At 41.7% G+C, this 19330-nt stretch overlaps 1 protein-coding gene and 1 long non-coding RNA gene across 2 annotated transcripts; both read right to left on the bottom strand.

Moving 5' to 3' along the window:
• Positions 1–2270: 2270 nt before the first annotated feature.
• On the bottom strand, positions 2271–5388 carry LOC116357438 (uncharacterized). The gene is made up of 2 exons (XR_004205415.1): positions 4399–5388; positions 2271–3131 (listed from the first exon to the last, which is right to left on the bottom strand). It is a non-coding gene; the product is annotated as an uncharacterized LOC116357438 (long non-coding RNA).
• Positions 5389–6484: 1096 nt separating this feature from the next.
• LOC109872187 (phospholipid phosphatase 5) lies at positions 6485–11810 on the bottom strand. Its single transcript, XM_020463332.2, has 8 exons — positions 11436–11810; positions 10841–10974; positions 10615–10723; positions 10286–10376; positions 10119–10182; positions 9406–9530; positions 8950–9120; positions 6485–8805 (listed from the first exon to the last, which is right to left on the bottom strand). The coding sequence occupies exons 2-8, from the start codon at positions 10909–10911 to the stop codon at positions 8636–8638; spliced, it is 801 nt and encodes a 266-aa protein (XP_020318921.1). The 5' UTR covers positions 10912–10974; positions 11436–11810; the 3' UTR covers positions 6485–8635.
• Between the last annotated feature and the right edge of the window lie 7520 nt (positions 11811–19330).

The following is a 19330-nucleotide window of genomic DNA, read 5'->3' as shown; positions in this document are numbered from 1 at the left end:
GTTGGGAAGACTCTAGCCAATGAGAGGGCAGATACACGTGTGAACAACAGGAATGGGCTCCGCTAGGGATTTTGGGCCCCATGAAAAGATATCACATTGGGCCCCACCTCCACAGGCCACACCAACCCTTCGCAATTGCTCTAACCATACACCCCCAGAACCCCATTCAAAGCTTTAAATAACTTTACCTAAATAGTCCAATATTTACTGTACGATATTTACTGACAGTTGGCTGTGAAAATATAACACTGTGCAGACATGCATGCAACATTCTGCATCCAGTGGAATTCACTATTTGATGCAAGACTGATACCCTCTATAAGAAAAGTACTAAAGGCCATCTTTTACAGTCTAAATGTAATTTTAATGGTACAATTCTTGAATGGAAAGTTCTCATAACATTGATGAATAACTTAAAATAAATATAACTTAAATATACATTAATCACTTCAATTAAAATAAATGAACATTATCATCTATAGAATAACAAACAAAATAATAAAATCAGCAGCAGATTTTTGAACTAAGTATACATACCAACTAGAAAATAAGCAGCTGTAAAAGTGGAAATGAAAAATGGAAAACAAAATGGAAAGGCTTGATGGTGTCGCTAGAGGAAAGGTCAAGTGCTCACCATATCGCATTGGGCCAGTAACTGAAAGGTCCCTGGTTCGAATCCCCGAGCTTGCAAGGTTGAAAAATCTGCAGTTCTTCCCTTGAGCAAGGTAGTTAACTGCCCAACACCGATGAGGTCGATTTAGGCAGCCCCTCTCACCAAGCGATTTATTTTTATATGGAGGTCAATGAGTTACAAAAAATGTAATGGCTTTTTTGCTATGTGTGGCTTATTTGATCAAGAAAATGTTTTATAATGCATTGTACTGATATAATTAGGAGTTGTGCCTGTTGTTCACACATATCTGCACTGTTTGGCTAGAGTAGTCCCGACTGCATTTCATTTTTGAAGACGTTTCTCTTCATTGTTAGAGCGACCACTCGATTATCCAATATAATGGATCATCTGTGATATCGTGCTAGAAATGTTAAGGTAATTTCCTATTGAAAGGGAAAGGGGGATATCTAGTCAGTTGTACAACTGAATGGATTCAACTGAAATGTGTCTTCTGCAATTAACCCAACCCCTCTGAATCAGAGAGGTGCGGGGGGCTGCCTTAAAACCTCTACAGGATCGGTGGGTCCCCTGCGGGACGGTTGTGTTAACATAGGGTAATGCGATTAGCATGAGGTTGGTAGTAACAAGAACATTTCCCAGGACATAGACGTATCTGATATTTGCAGAAAGCTTAAATTCATGTTAATCTAACAGTACTGTCCAATTTACAGTAGCTATTACAGTGAAATAATAGCATGCTATTGTTTGAGGAGAGTGCACAGTAATGAACTTGAAATGTGTTTAATAAACAAATTAGGCTCATTTGGGCAGTCTTGACTAAACATTTTCAACAGAAATACAATGGTTCATTAGTTCAGTCTAAAACTTTGCACATACACTGCTGCCATCTAGTAGCCAAACTCGAAATTGCAACTGGGCTAGAATAATACATTATGGCTTTTCTCATGCATTTCCAAGATGGTACAAAAAAATTTAACAAAACAGTTGGCTTTTCCTTTGTATTATCTTTTACCAGATCTAATGTGTTCTATTCTCCTACATTCATTTCACATTTCCACAAGCTTCAAAGTGTTTCCTTTCAAATGAAGCATATCCTTGCTTCAGGTCCTGAGCTACAGGCAGTTAGCTTTGGGTATGTCATTTTAGGTGAAAATGTAAAAAGGGGGCGGATCCTTAAGTTTTTTAATCGACGTCCAGTTGTTGGGGGTTAACTGCCTTGCTCAAGGGAAGAACGGCAGATTTTCCAACCCTGCCGGCTTAGAGTTTCAAACCAGTGACCTTTCAGTTTCTGGCCCAACGTGCTTAATCACTAGGCTACCTGCTGACATGCACCCTTTGTCCTGATTGTGTCCACATTTGTAGACGATCAAAAGACGCGATCTGGTAGTGATTTTCCTTCTCCCTTCCTTCCTCCGGAGGTAGTCAGGCACGCATTGTGTCTGGATATCTCACAAGTGTAGATGGGTCTGGACAGTGAAACGATTTAAATCATTGTCCCGCCTTGTAAGGGCGCTTTCCAATCTGTTTTAGCAGATTGAATCTGTTGATCTTTGAAGATGTGGCCATTCATTTGTTCTACTGCGACAAATATTTCATTATTGATGGTTCAGTTGAAGAATAGGCAGCAGACGATGTGTAGATTTGAGTGGTTTATTAAGAAACATAATAGTAAAAGTGTGTCACCAATAAGTTCATCACAACAAATACAATCCGCCTACAGTGTTTACTGGAGCAGCTTGTAGTTGTCTCCACTACACGCAAAGGCAGATAAGTGGAAGCTGGAAGGACATAAGCAGTAGCCTAATATTAAAATGACCCCTATACCCTGATAAATTAGAGACTCTTGAGCAGCGGAACATGCAAGTTGGTACCACATTCATTAGTGTGCCTAAATTATCTTCACCAACAATTGGGCACAATCAGTAGTCTATGGAGCAGGAACCTAGCAACTAAATAACATTTTAATTCAGCCCTAAAATGAATTATCTTCATTGCCAACTGACATTACCACATAAATATGAGCTACAAAGAAAAAACATGTAGTTATCAGTAAAAGGACCCATTATAATTTCAATAAAACTTGAACACCCCCTTGCCAATTTCTATAACTTCAGATTCTGATTCAAAATTTAATTCAGATTCATTTATACTGACTCCCTCTGCCACTTCATTCTAGAAGCAGTATGTTGGCCCGATTCCATTCTAAACACACCCTGTGTATCCTTACACAATCTACAAAACGCCACCATGTCTACAGACGTTTAACCAATGAAGTAAAAAGTCAATACAACAAGTTGGAATCAAATCTATACATATTGTAATGTTAAATTCTATCTGATCATATTGATGTTAAACAATCAATCAATGTAAGCGTACAGAGTAATGGCAAGACTTGAAAAATGCATGCGAGTGGAAGTTTCCTGAAAACCATTCCTTGATGTCAATGAGAGTCGGGTGAAGGTTCAAGATGCGCTTTGACCAAGTTGTTTTCTACAGACTTAAGCAGAAAAAGGAAGCATATAAGTATATACAGTTGAAGTTGGAAGTTTACATACAGGTTGGAGTCATTAAAACTTGTTTTTTAACCACTCCACACATTTCTTGTTAACAAACTATAGTTTTGGCAAGTCGGTTAGGACATCTACTTTCTGCATGACAAGTAATTTTTCCAACAATTGTTTACAGACAGATTATTTCACTGTATCACATTTCCAGTGGGTCAGTAGTTTACATACACTAAGTTGACTGCCTTGAATCAGTTTGGAAAATTCCAGAAAATTATGTCATGGCTTTAGAAGCTTCTGATATGCTAATTCACATCATTTGAGTCAATTGGAGGTTTAACTGTGGGATATATTTCAAGGCCCACCTTCAAACTCAGTGCCTCTTTGCTTGACATCATGGGAAACTCAAAAGAAATCAGCCAAAATGTAGACCTCCACAAGTCTGGTTCATCCTTGGGAGCAATTTCCAAACACCTGTAGGTACCACTTTCATCTGCACAAACAATAGTACGCAAGTATAAACACCATGGGACCACGCAGCCGTCATACCTCTCAGGAAGGAGGCGCATTCTGTCTCCTAGAGATGAACGTACCTTCGTGCGAAAAGTGCAAATCAATCCCAGAACAACAGCAAAGGCCCTTGTGAAGATGCTGGAGGAAACGGGTACAAAAGTATCTATATCCACAGTACAACGAGTCCTATATTGACATAACCTGAAAGGCCACACAGCAAGGAAGAAGCCTCTGCCCCAAAACCGCCATTAAAAAAGCCAGACTACGGTTTGCAACTGCACATTGGGACAAAGATCATACTTTTTGGAGAAATGACCTCTGGTCTGATGAAACAAAAATAGAACCGTTTGGCCATAATGACCATCGTTAAGTTTGGAGGAAAAAGGGGGAGGCTTGCAAGCCGAAGAACACCATCCCAACCGTGAAGCACGGGGGTGGCAGCATCATGTTGTGGGGGTGCTTTGTTGCAGGACGGACTGGTGCACTTCACAAAATAGATGGCGTCATGAGTGAAGAAAATGATGTGGATAAATTGAAGCAACATCAGTCAGGAAGTTAAAGCTTGGTCGCAAATGGGTCTTCCAAATGGACAATGACCCCTAGCATACTTCCAAAGTTGTGGCAAATTGGCTTAAGGACAACAAAGTCAAGGTATTGGAGTGGCCATCACAACGCCCTGACCTCAATCCTATAGAAAATTTGTGGGCAGAACTGAAAATGTGTGTGCGAGCAAGGAGGCCTACAAACCTGACTCAGTTACACCAGCTCTGTCAGGAGGAATGGTCCAATTGACCTAAAACAGGAAATTTTTACTAGGATTAAATGTCAAGAATTGTGAAAACTGAGTTTAAATGTATCTGGCTAAGGTGTATGTAAACTTCCGCGTTCAACTGTATGTGCAGTACATGCAATGAGTGAATAGCTTATTGGTTTAAAGAGGAATGTAAAAAATAAATAAAATATTGAAAAAGGCACACATCAATCAGTCTGTCAGCTGTTCCCGCTGGAAACGCTTTCTTCCTCACATCCCAAACCATCTCCATCCGATTGCCTTTACTGGGGTAACTGCCATCACAGAACTGCCTCCAAAGTCCAAACATTTCAATGGTGTCAGCCATACAGCAGTTTGCATACTGGTATCAGTTTTACCAGCATCACAGTACAACTAAGTAACTTATCTGCAGAAACAACTGTCCTGAACGGGAATAAATACACAGGAATACAGACCATGTAAAGCAGTGGTCACCAACCTTTTCTGAGTCAAGATCACTTTCCGAGACAAAATGCAAGCTGAGATCCTACCACTCAGATTTAAACATTACTTAAAAAACGTAAGCCTATGTAACATTAACCAATTGAACGCAGTTTTGTAGCAATGAGATTTGTGCAGTAGGCTATAGGCCCAATACATTATCACTGCATATAGGCTACTCTTGAATTGCCCTGCCAATGTTGTTCTTCTCAGATCATGTTGAAATTATATTTAAAAAAAATTGGTATATGATCACACTGGTAATAGATTTGTTGTATTACCTGTGAGACACAGCTGAGAGCATAATAATGGCCTTTTTACATTTTTTAAACTGGACTAACGGCCAGCATCTGATGTTCAGTCTGAGGGGAGGCAGGGAGCAGCGGTGAGGCTGCCTCTCACCCGACTCACCATCCCTCCTCTCACCCGACTCACCATTCCTCCTCTCACCCGACTCACCATCCCTCCTCTCACCCGACTCACCATCCCTCCTCTCACCCGACTCACCATCCCTCCTCTCACCCGACTCTCCCTCTCCTCTCACCCGACTCACCATCCCTCCTCTCACCCGACTCACCATCCCTCCTCTCTCCCTCCCTCCCTCCTCTCACCCGACTCACCATCCCTCCTCTCTCCCGACTCACCATCCCTCCTCTCTCCCGACTCACCATCCCTCCTCTCTCCCGACTCACCATCCCTCCTCTCTCCCGACTCACCATCCCTCCTCACCCGACTCACCATCCCTCCTCTCACCCGACTCACCATCCCTCCTCTCACCCGACTCTCCCTCTCCTCTCACCCGACTCACCATCCCTCCTCTCACCAGACTCTCCCTCCCTCCTCTCTCTCTCCTCTCACCCGACTCACCATCCCTCCTCTCACCATCCCAAACTCTCCCTCCCTTCCTCCTCTCTCTCTCTCCTCTCACCCAACTCACCATCCCTCCTCTCTCCCTCAATCCACTAAGAAAAGGGGACACAGTCTTCCAACTAAATGCGAAACATAAGTCACACTGCATTATTTCTGCCTCATGCACCAATTCATGTTGTTACTCCTTTGAGAAAGTGAAATATTCCTTGATATATAAAAAAACAAGCCGCAAATAATAACAATGCAAGCTTTGCTATACTCATTCATTGCAGCTGCAGTGCTGGTTGTAGCGCGAGTGGAAATAGCGAGAACACACATTTTATGGATTATACAACTGCTGAGTGTTGACAGTGCTGAATAACAATTTAATCATGAACTTACTTATAAAAACAGCAGTTCTTTGCTGTATTCGTTGATTCTCTATAGTTATGGTTTCAAAAGTTTTGAAATCTCACATCAACTTTGCTGTGCATTTGAGGCTTGTTTTTACAGTCTATGGCGCAAAGAAACTGTGCAGACAAGATAATCTGAGCTATCTGATTGGCCAGCGGTAGACCTATTGGTGCACTTGTTTTGCTCTCTGGGCCTGCCGGGTAGGCGGTGTTCTACATCCAGACACATGAAATGGTTCAAAATGGGAACACTTCCTGGTGCATAGTCTGCTGAACCAAGTGCACCTACCGCGAAAAGCACAAAACCAATTAAAAAAACTAGGATTGCAAGGCTTTATTGTTGCGTTTTTTTACAGAAATGTTTGGTGATCGATTAGGAATGGCTTGGAAATCTGATCACGATCGACCAGATGGTGACCACTGATGTAAAGGATGAACTCTAAATGTACAAACTGTAATGTGATTCTAGGCCACTGTAATCCTAGTGTTGACACTGAACTCTACAGAAAAGTGCACCCTCACCTCCACAGACGGGTCTGCCTCCCAAATGGCACCCTATTCCATATACAGTGCACTACTTTTGATCAGGGCCTATAGGGCTATGGTCAAAAGTAGTGCACTATAAATCAGACAAAACAAATAGGATATCATAATATGAGGAAAAAATAATTCACTGCTGTGGTTAATCCAGTGTGTGCGTTGAGAGGACTTTCCTACTTCCAGGGAATACAAATTATTTCAGTAGCACTGACAGCTTAGCACCTGGTATCTGGTGGGCCCAAAAATTACAGTCCCTCTCCTCCCCACTCAGGGTAAAAATTTTGGCCTGATATAAAGAACCCGGGATGAAGGGGTAGTATGTAGTTGAGGTTAAAGACTCCAGGGGTAGTATGTAAATGGTATTTCACTAGAGGGGTCGTATGTTACTAGTCCAACGCTCTAACCACTAGGCTACCCTGCCGCCACGGCATGGCCATAGACCGCTGCGCTACTCAGGAGCCCGGGAGCCCTTTCCCACCAAGATAAAAGGAACACCTACGTGAGAATGCTATTCGTTGACAACAGCTCAGCGTTCAACACCACAGTGCCCTCAAAGCTCATCACTAAGCTAAGAGGAAAGGGGGATACCTATTCAGTTGTCCAACTGAAGGACCCTGGGACTAAACACCTCCCTCTGTAACTGGATCCTGGACTTCCTGACAGGCCGACCCAGGTGGTAAGGGTAGGTAACAATACATCTCTCATGCTGATCCTCAACAAGGGGGCCCTTAGGGGTGTGTTAGCAGTCCCCTCCTGTACTCCCTGTTCACCCATGACTGCATGGCCAAGCATGACTCCTACACCATCATTAAGTTTGCCGACGACACAACAGCGGTAGGCCTGATCACTGACAACGATGAGACAGCGTGGTGCCAGGATAACAACCTCTCCCTCAACGTGATCAAGACAAAGGAGATGATCGTGGACCACAGGAGAAAGAGGGCCAAGCACGCCCCCATTCTCATCGACTGGGCTGTAGTGGAGCAGGTTGAGAGCTTCAAGTTCCTTGGTGGCTACATCACCAATGAACTGTTATGGTCCAAACACACCAAGACAGTCGTGAAGAGGGCACGGCAATGCCTATGCCCCCTCAGGAGACTGACAAGATTTGGCATGGGTCCTCAGATCCTCAAAAAGTTATACAGCTGCACCATCGAGAGTATCCTGACTGGTTGCATCACCACCTGGTATGGCAACTGCTCGGCCACCGACCGCAAGTTACTACAGAGGGTAGTGTGTATGGCCCAGTACATCACTGGGGCTAAGCTGCCTGCCATCGAGGACCTCTATACCAGGCGGCGTCAGAGGAAGGCCCTAAAAATGGCCAAAGTCTCCAGCCACCATAGGCATAGACTGTTCTCTCTGCTACCTTACGGCAAGCGGTACAGGAGCGGCAAGTCTAGGTAAAAAAAAAAAAGGGTTCTTAACAGCTTTTACAGACAAACCATAAGATTCCTGAATAAAAAACAACATGTATTTAACCTTTATTTAACTAGGCAAGTAAGTTAAGAACAGATTCTTATTTACAACGACGGCCTACACCGGCCAATAGTGGGCCAATTGTGCGCTGCCCCCCCCCCCCCCCCTCTACCTACATGTACATATTACCTCAATTAACTTGACTAACCTCTGTACCGGTTACTCCTGTATATAGCCTCGTAACTGTTATTTTATTGTTGCTCTTTAATTATTTGCTATTTTTCTATTTTATTTTTTTCCATTTTTATTTATGTATTGTTTACTTCAGTTTATTTAGTAAATACTTTAACAAATTATTTCTTAAAACTGCATTGTTGGTTAAGGGCTTGTAAGTAAGCATTTTACTGTAAGGTCTACACCTGTTTTATTCGGCGCGTGTGTCAAATACAATTTGATTTGATTCCAATATATAGTTGGAGTAGCGCTATAGGGGTAATGTGTAGTTGGCCAGCTATAGAGGTAATATGTAGTTGGAGTTGGCCAGTCTGCGTTCCTGCACAGCAGGAACAGTCTCTCTGTGGCGTAGTGGCCGGTGACAGTCAGGGTCCTGGAGGGAGGGGTAGTGCTGTCTGTAGCAGAGCCAAGAGAACACCAGACCCAGACCAGAACCCACCAACACATCTAAACACAGAGGGGACAACGCACACATATACAGAAGTGACACAAAGATCTTAGCACGTCTCTCAATAATGGATTAGAATAATATTTTCTTATATGTTTATAGCGCTTTTCAAAGTGAACATGGTTAATGGCTAGCCCTCTCACCTTGCCAGTGGTGTTTGTAGTCACAGGTCCTGGAGAGAGCGATCATGAAGGCTAGGAGGAGGGGAGCGAGGAAGAGACACAGTCTCCAGGCCCTGCCCCGACCCCCCAGATTAAAGCACCGCAGCTTACCCCCCACATACAGCGCTGTGAAGCCCAGTCCAGTGAATGCAACTTGGGCAAGACGAGAGGAGAGAGGGGATCAGAGATGGGGCAGGCACATGTATCAAAGTAGGATCAACAGTTTTATTCATAATGATATGAGAAGGCTTGACATGAGAATGCTTAGGCCAGTGCCTGAATAAACACAACATTGTTTATCAAAGTTACCACACACATATACTGCACACACACACAGGTCCAGCCTAACTAGCTTTTAATCTGAACGAGCCCACTGTAGTCTCACAGCCAATCAGATCTGCTCTCGCAAGAGGACTAGCCAATCAGATTGGGCCTTACAGGAGGAGTGTCCACTGGGAAAGCTTTTCCTGCCCTCCATGACCACTTCTGGGTCGCCGCTGCAGTGCATCTCCAGGTTCATCTGTCCGTCTGGGAAACAGCGGTAGAAGAAGTCTGGCCGTGGCCTGAAGCACACACAGAACACACACTACATCACATCCAGTCAGCATAATACTGAGCTGGCCTGAAGCACACACAGAACACACACTACATCACATCCAGTCAGCATAATACTGAGCTGGCCTGAAGCACACACAGAACACACACTACATCACATCCAGTCAGCATAATACTGAGCTGGCCTGAAGCACACACAGAACACACACTACATCACATCCAGTCAGCATAATACTGAGCTGGCCTGAAGCACACACAGAACACACACTACATCACATCCAGTCAGCATAATACTGAGCTGGCCTGAAGCACACACTACATCACATTCAGTCAGCATAATACTGAGCTGGCCTGAAGCACACACAGAACACACACTACATCACATCCAGTCAGCATAATACTGAGCTGGCCTGAAGCACACACAGAACACACACTACATCACATCCAGTCAGCATAATACTGAGCTGGCCTGAAGCACACACAGAACACACACTACATCACATTCAGTCAGCATAATACTGAGCTTGTAGCAATGTAACCCTAACTGTACATTTCCAGACTAGTATTCCAGACTAGTATTCCAAACTAGTACTCACCGGCCCACGACCAGCTTGATGGCGTTGGTGAAAACTCCGTTCAGTACCAGAGCCAGAGTCACCGCTGAGGTACAGAGGCAAACAACTGGCTCAGTATTTCTCTCACACATCTCTGTGCAGCTGCTCTGAGGCCAAACACCATGTGTAGTTCTACAGTCAGTCCTTACCTAGCGAGGCCTCTCTCACGTCTCCTCTCTCAACTCTCTTCAGAAAGGTGAAAAGCAGGATCACCAGGAATGGAGTGAAACACGCCACGCTCTGATACGAAGGACATGGTCAGTACCATAGCAATAGAATTAGTAAGACAGAATGGTAGCACTTTACATTAAAGCACAAGAGTACCTGGTAATAACATGGCAACAAGTTATTGTTGCTCTCCAGTTTATCCTGTGCTGTAATCTAAAGTACTACCAGCAGAACAAATATTCACATTCAATGTTCCACGATTCCAGTGAATTCAGTCAGTGCTTCCCCCCTGACACACACCAGTACTCACAAACATGAGAGAGGTGGGGACATGGTCATTCTCCACTCTGTGAAATCTATACAGCCACATCTCCTCTGCCTGGATCTCACGAATAAAGGGTGGAAGCTGCTCTGTCACACTGAGGGAGATAACACACACACACACACAGTTTAGTTCATTTGTGTTGCGCACCAGACAAGTCCATAAGGAACACATTTGTCAATGCTATTGCGATGTTTCAATTTGAATTACTCACAGGAAGACAACCAGAAGTAGCAGTCGGATAGACACCTCTGGCAGTAAGCCACGCAGCAAACCCCTCTTCATCTTGTTTATCAGGTTAATTTCCAGACAGATCACTTGGCAAATCCACTAGAATCCTCTCCAAAACTGGGAGGAAAGGGGGGGGGGAGAACATGGGTTCAAAATGATACATTTAACACACGTATAAACACAATGTATAACAAATATTTAAGTCGGACTTTGTTGACAGATGGCAGTGTGAACCAAATCAAATACATCGATTGGTTGAAGAACAGGTACAGGAGAGAAGGCATGCTAGTCTTTCTTGTTCCATATCGAACCAAGCGTCACGATAAATTGATAGGATACACTTTCCTCGTGGTGCTCTTTAAAATGACCAACTAAATCGTATAATGCATATCCTAAACAAATTATTCATAATTTATTCATTTTAAACAGTGCCCTGCTATTGTATAGATAGCTGGATACATCTTATATTAATGCTAGTAACGTTAGCCTAGCTACATCATCTGTCTCTTGCCACACATCTGTGAATAACATTTGGGGGCATTTCCGCATTTCCAGCGGTCTAAACCAGGAGGACCAACCTGAAACTCGGTGTTTAACTAAATCTTTCTCCGCATACTCGCACTGCTAGCTACCGTGACCTGGGCCTCTCCATCATCATCCTTCACCCATCCGCTAAACCGGTATAGCGAGAGAGATGCCCAGAGGAGAAAGCTTTTTGTCGGTCGTGTCGAAGTATAATGGCGCTTTCAAGACAACTGGGAACTCGGGAAAAAACGAGGTCAAATCATGACTTTAATGATCTTCAGAACGGAAAGTTGGAGATCTACAAAGATGCCCGAGTTTTCAACTTGGAATTCCGAGTTGGGTGACCATTCAAAAGGATTTTTCCCAGTCGGAGCCCGTTTTTCACGAGTTTCCAGTTGTCTTTAACGCAGCATAAAGTGCGATGCCACGTCACATAACGGGACGACCTCTAGTGGGCAAATGGTAAAATAACAAATGTGATTATTATGACCCAAGAGTGTCTTTGGGCTCATTGACAAAAAAATAAATAAAAATGCAATTACTATCGATTATTTTAATCTGGCAATTTAAAGTGCTATTCTATTTTCCATGAAGAGATTGACAAATTACTTCCACTGAGACACAGTACAGCTTTATTTAAGTCAAACTTCAGGCATGTCTGAACTCCTCAGCTCCAACTCAACCTCCTTTAGAATGAAAAAAATAAAAACACAGTCATGTACAAAAGAGCGGCATCCTCAGTCACACACACATTTAGAAGCAGAATTTTACAGGCAATAGCACGCCACAGTAACATTATCCTATGCAAGTTCAATGCAATTTATGTACAAGTCTTAACATTATGCAATAATGACTGCTGAACAGTAAAACAATATGGTAACTGTGTTCATCCACTTTTTAATTGAAGCAACATTGATAGATACGACCCCGGCGTAATCCCCAAAGCAGTTTCACTATATGACTGGAGAAATTAGATCCTCTGAAAACACTTTTTCCTAATGTCTGGGAGAGCATGTCAATCACCTGTAATGACAGAAATAACAAATAGTATTGCACAAAATAAAAAATAACTGGAAGGTGTGGAACAGAAACATATGATTCAGAAAGGGCCCCTTCCAAAGTCTGTGTTAGAAGATAATACTTTGATAACTCAGTCTTCGTAACCCTACTGTTTGACATCCTCTTCAGCGAGGATCATGTAAAAACATGGTTCAAATCTATAATGTCTGTGGCAAACAGAATGACAACTATATGGTCATTGTACAAGCTGAATGTTGTGTTCAAGTCCAACTAGCATAAAGTGAGTAAGTTTCAAAACAGGTGCAAAAAAAAAGAAGGCTATTGGGTTGGCCTAGATAATCTTTGTGCAATAGCCAATAGAGGATCAAATCAGAACACAATGACCTAAGAGAATCCACGTGTTTTTTTTTTTTTTTAACATAACAAATGAGCATTACAAACGGATACAAAATATGTCCCCAACTGGTAAAACAGATTCTGATTTGCCTTCCTTTCAGAATGGAAGGGGTGCATCCAGTCTTGGGTGAAAATGATATAGTTCTGCACAAATTGCTTTTGTGTTGGGGTAAGCATACAACGGTCCAGTTTACAATGGTCACTAATTGAAGGTTAGAGAAGGCTTAAAGACTAGGTACTCCTTACAAACCATGACAAGACAGCCAGAGGACCTGAGATGTGGCTCAGAATGAATATCCCTAATATCCATCATAGATATCTACCATGTCAAATCAGTTATCAATAAAATACTCATGTTTGTGAACATATTGATCTGTAGTACCAAACAATACAAAAATAATGAAATTAAAGAACAAAATATAATTCAAGTTTTAAAAGGTTGTTAAAAATATGACAGTGCCTTGATGCACCTATATGATCGTGTGCTGCGTGGACCACAGCCTAGTACTGAAATGATCTAAATCTAGCACCTATCGAAAGAAAATACTATCATTTGGCAGGTTTGAGAGAAACCGAGTCTATATTCCATTCAATTGTGTTTACCCTGCTATATGCATTAGGAGAAATCAACAGGCTTCAATCCCAAATGAATGTAAGACATTGGCACAATCTAATTCTATTTCGTTGAGACATGAACACAGATTGACACAAGACGACAAGAGCTATGGAAACATTTGACAAACGTGTATTTTTCTGTGAGCTATGGTTTTTAAAAGGCATGGATACATAAACCAGTAATGTTCCAGAGAAGAGAAAGCACGGGCTCAGACAAGAGTAGCAGACTACTGTTCTAGGTTCAACATGATCATGTGAGTTTAGGCTGAATTAAGTGCTCGTTTACTTCACATCGCAATGTTCAATTGCTTTCAACTGCGTTAACAGGAGTACAGTGAGTCACAATACAGAGAGCTTGGCCTATGAGGAGCAGCTGTTATGAAACAGCGGTACCATTACACTAATAGAAAATATATGAAACGTAAACGACAACTACATACAGAATCATCCATTTTAAAGCTCCCTATTGTTTTATAGTCTTGTTACTTAATACTTTGGGTGGGTGAAGTTTTCCAATAGGTGTTTTTGATACATCAATCAACTAGTATAAAGGGTGTGATATAATTTCAAAAATCTGTCATAGGAGGACGAGATTAAAAACACTGTACATTTTCTTTACTTATCTGATACCGAAGTACTCTACAACCTAGTGTTGATACAAAACCAATTTGTGGAGATGTACACAGTCATACAAAAAGGTGAAAATAAATACCCACCAGGTCAAAATACAGAATGTACTAAATACCTTGAATTAAGATGAGGGCGTTAGTCGTTCTACTATGATAAAAAAACAACAGAAAATGTGATCTGCAGTAACTTGTATGAGAGAACGTTTTCAGACCCAAAGATATTTTATCATGTCGTTGGACCTATACCAGAAGTTACAAAACAGTTGAAAATTCCTACGTTACTACAGAAAAGAGGTATCCATTTCAAGCATGTACAATGTCATGTCATGTATGTTATGACCTACCAAAAGTATGTAGCAATAAACTGTGAAAGTGCTTTAAAAAGGTTTAGCAGAACAATTTAAAACATAACATTTGCGTGTACAGTACAATACACACAGCATCACTTAAATTACTGCACACAGAGCCAATGAACAGCCACCTCTCTATCAGGTCAGTATGTTGGAAATTAGTCCCTCAAGCCTGGCTGCATTACGGTGTACAAACAGACTTTGACCATATTTGTATAATATAACACTTCACTAATCTAATGAAGTGTAACACTAAATCCTAGGAGGAAATAATCACCAGAAAGTATGCTGCTCAACCTCTCAATTTGAATGAAATGTAACTTCCTCTCCAAAAATGCATTCCTGTCTGTTTCCATAGACAGTGAAGGGGGACAGTCATAGAAGAGTGAAAATGCCTCCCCTCTCCTCCTCTTAAACACTTGTGGTTTACAATATGAACCAATTATGCCCACAATGGAGAGCGAGACTGGGGAACTAACAAATGGAACTTAAATGTAATGATGTGATGTCATACATTACACTATATGCCCTTATAATTCACCTTATTAGAAGGACTATGTTCACAAGGAGATCTGCGCAATTTTAAACACCTAAACAAACAATACACCATTCACCAAGATGATGTGAGATAATCTGTTTGTAAACATTAACAAATATATATAAACTGGCCACTGAGTATGTATATACACACACACAGTGGCCAATTTATTAGGTACACCCATCTAGCGTATTGGACCCCCAGTTTATTAGGTACACCCATCTAGCGTATCGGACCTCCCTTTGCCTCCAGAACAGCCTGAATTCTTTGAGGCATGGAAACGTTGCTCAATTGGTATCAAAGGACCTAACATGTTCCAGGAAAACATTCCCCACACCATTACACCGCCAGCCTGTACCGTTGACACCAGGCTGGATGGAGCCATGGACTCATGCTGCTTATGCAAAATCTTGACTCAGCATGATGCAACAGTAACCGGGACACTTCGGACCAGGCAATGTTTTTCCCACTCCTCAAATTGTCCAGTGTTGGTGATTGCGTGCCCACTGGAGCCACTTATTCTTGTTTTGAGTTGATAGGAGTGGAACCCGGTGTGGTCGTCTGCTACAATAGCCCACCCGGATTAACGACTTGTGTGTTCCGAGATGCCGTTCTGCACACCACTGTTGTACTGCATTCTTTCCCTGTTTGAGGCCAGCCTGTTAGCTTGCACGATTCTTGCCATTCTCCTGCGACTTCTCATCTACGAGCTGTTTTATCGTCCGGAGAAATACCGCTGACTGGATGCTTTTTGTTTGTCGGACCATTCTCGGAAAACCCTAGACACTCATGCGTGAAAAGCCCAGGCCGGCCGTTTCTGAGATACTAGCACCGGGCTTTCCTGGTACCGACAATCATATCACACTTTAATCAAACAGTAACTGAATGTCTCAATTCCTATCTGCCTGCTTTATATAGAAAACCATGGTTACGTAACTCACTGTCTGTAGGAGTGAACCATTTTTGTGAACGGGCTGGTGTACCTAATAAACTGACCACTTAGTGAATGTGTGTGTATATATATATATATATATATATTTATTACATACACACACTGAACAAAAATACAAATGTAATCTTTGCCAAGATATTCCATCCACATGACAGGGGTGGCATATCAAGAAGCTGATTAAACAGCATGATCATTACACAGGTAAACCTTGTGCTGGGGACAATAAAAGGCCACTAAAATGTGCAGTTTTGTCACAACAATGCCACAGATGTCTCAAGTTGAGGGAGCGTGCAATCGGCATGCTGACTGCAGAAATGTCCAACAAAGCTGTTGCCAGATAATTTAATGTTTATTCCTCTACCATAAGCCACCTACAACTTCGTTTTGGAGAATTTGGCAGTACGTCCAACCGGCCTCATAACCACAAACCATGTGTAACCACGCCAGCCCAGGACCTCCACATCTGGCTTCTTCACCTGCGGATTCATCTGGGACCAGCTGGTGAAACTGTGGGTTTGCACAACCAAAACATTTCTGCACAAACTGTCAAAAAACGTCTCAAGGGGGCTCATCTGCATGCTCGTCATCCTCACCAGGGTCTTGACCTGACTGCAGTTTGGTGTCGTAACCGACTTCAGTGGGAAAATGCTCACATTCGATGGCCACTGGCACGCTGGAGAAGTGTGCTCGAAACGGATGAATCCCGGTTTCAACTGTACCAGGCAGATGGCAGACAGCGTGGTGTGGGAGAGTGGTTTGCTGATGTCAACGTTGTGAACAGAGCGCCCTATGGTGGCGGTGGGGTTATGGTATGAGCAGGCATAAACTACGGACAACAAACACAATTGCATTTTAAATCAGTAGCAATGTGAATGCACAGAGATACGGTGCCGAAATCCTGGAGGCCCATTGGCGTGTCATTCATCCGCTGTCATCACCTCATGTTTCAGCGCGATAATGCATGGCCTCATGTCACAAGAATCTGTACACAATTTCTGGAAGCTGAAAATGTCCCAGTTCTTCAATGGTCTGCATACTCACCAGACATGTCACCCATTGAGCATGTTTGGGAGGCTCTGGATCGACGTGTATGACAGCATGTTCCAGTTCCGGCAATATCCAGAAACTTAGCACAGCCACTGAACAACATGATCACAGCCAATCAACAACCTGATCAACTATGCAAAGAAGATGTTGCGTTGCATGAGGCAAATGAGGTCACACCAGATACTGACTGGTTTTCTGATCCACGCCCCGATCTTAATTTTGTATCTATTGAACAACAGATGCATATCTGTATTCCCAGTGAAATCCATGGATTAGGGCCTAATGAATTTATTCCTTATATGAACTGTAACTTAGAAAAATCTTTGAAACTGTTGCGTTCATATTTTTGTTCAGCATATATATATATATATATATATATATATATATATATACAATAAAAAAATATATATATATATATATATATATATATATATATATATATATATATATACACACACACAAACTGCCTTCAGAAAGTATTCACACCCGTTGACTTTTTCCACATTTTGTTATGTTACATCCTGAATTTGAAATGGATAAAATTTAGATTTTTTTGTCACTGGCCTACACACAATACCACATAATGTCAAAGTGGAATCATGTTTTCAAATATTTTACTAATTAATTCATATGAAAAGCTGAAATGCCATGAGTCAATAAGTATTCAAAACCTTTCTTATGGCAAGCCTAGATAAGTTAAGGAGTAAACATTTGCTTAACAAGTCACGATAAGTTGCATGGACTCACTCTGTGTGCAATAATAGTGTTAACCTCATCTCTGTAACCCACACATTAGCTGTAAGGTCCAACAGTCGAGCTGTGAATTTCAAACACAGATTCAACCACAAAGACCAGGGCGGTTTTCCAATGCCTCGCAAAGAGTGGCACCTATTGGTAGATGGGTAAACATTTGAGCATGGTGAAGTTATTAACTACTCTTTGGATGATGTATCAATACACCCAGTCACTACAAAGATACAGGCGTCCGGACCGCTCCGGGATGACTTTAAAACAGTTACAGAGTTAAATGGCTGTAATAGGAGAGAACTGAGGATGGATCAACAACATTGTAGTTACTCCACAATACTAACATAATTAACAGAGTGAAAAGAAGTAAGCCTGTACAGAATAAAAATCATGTTTACAATAAGGCACTAAAGTAAAACTACAAAAATTGTGGCAAATCAATATATATTTTTGTCCTGAATAAAAAGTTGTGTTTGGGGCAAATCCAACACAACACATTACGGAGTACTACTCAATATTTTCAAGCATAGTGGTGGCTGTATCATGTAATGGGTATGCTTGTCATCATTAAGGTCCGGTGAGTTTTTCAGAATAAAAATTTATCGGAATGGAGGTAAGCACAGGCACAATCCCAGAGTAAAACTGGTTCAGTCTGCTTTCCACCAGACACTGGGAGATTAATTCACCTTTGAGCAGGACAATAACTTAAAAAACAAGGCCAAATCTACACTGCAGTTCCTAACCAAGACAGTGAATGTTCCTGAGTGGCCGAGTCACCATTTTTACTTAAAATCTGCTTGAAAATCTATTGAAGACATGAAAATGGTTGTTTAGCAATGATCAACCAAATTTGACAGAGCTTGAAGAATTCTGAAAATAATAAATGGGGGAAAAAACTGAACAATCTAGGTGTGCAAAGCTCTCAGAGACTTACACAGAAAGATTCACAGCTGTAATCGCAGCCAAAGGTGATTCTAACATGTATTGACTCAGGGGTGTGAATAATTATGTTAATTAAAGATTTCATTTTCAATCAAGGTGCAGAAATTTCTAAAACATGTTTACCCTTTGTCATTATGGATTATTGTGTGTAAGGTGAGAAAATCTATGTTGAATTCAGGCAGTAACAACAAAATGTGGAATAATTCAAGGGGTGTGAATACTTTCTGAAGGCACCAGTACCAGTCAAAGGTTTGGACACACCCACTCAATCAATGTTTTTTCTTTATTTGTACTATTTTCTACATTGTAGAATAATAGTGAAGACATCAAACTAACAACACATATGGATTCATGTAGTATCCAAAAAAGTGTTAAACAAAATATATTTTATATTTAAGATTCAATAAAGTTGCCACCCTTTGCCTCGATGACAGCTTTGCACATCCTTGGCATTCTCTCAACCAGCTTCATGAGGCAGTCACCTGGAATGCATTTCAATGAACAGGTATGCCTAGTTAAAAGTTAATTCGTGGGATTTTTTCCCTTCTTAATGTGTTTGAGACAATCAGCTGTGTTGTGACAAGGTCGGGGTAGTATACAGAAGATAGCCCATCTCATGAAAGACCAAGTCCATATTATGTCAAGAACAACTCAAATAAGCAAAGAGAAACGACAGTCCATCATTACTTTAAGACATGAAGGTCAGTCAATA

This window comes from Oncorhynchus kisutch, linkage group LG3 (genome assembly GCF_002021735.2).
Source record: "Oncorhynchus kisutch isolate 150728-3 linkage group LG3, Okis_V2, whole genome shotgun sequence".
In the NCBI taxonomy this organism is placed as follows: domain Eukaryota; kingdom Metazoa; phylum Chordata; class Actinopteri; order Salmoniformes; family Salmonidae; genus Oncorhynchus; species Oncorhynchus kisutch.
Note: the sequence above shows the minus strand (reverse complement) of the source record. Positions and strands in the feature narration are given on the sequence as shown.

What these genes read in the sequence shown, in the direction of transcription:
- LOC109872187 (XM_020463332.2), bottom strand. Translation starts at nt 10,911, where the DNA reads ATGAAGAGGGGTTTGCTGCGTGGCTTACTGCCAGAGGTGTCTATCCGA. An exon ending in CTACTTCTGGTTGTCTTCCT is followed by an intron (nt 10,724 to 10,840) that starts GTGAGTAATTCA and finishes TATCTCCCTCAG; the next exon opens with TGTGACAGAGCAGCTTCCAC. An exon ending in ATCAAGCTGGTCGTGGGCCG is followed by an intron (nt 9,531 to 10,118) that starts GTGAGTACTAGT and finishes TGTGTGCTTCAG; the next exon opens with GCCACGGCCAGACTTCTTCT.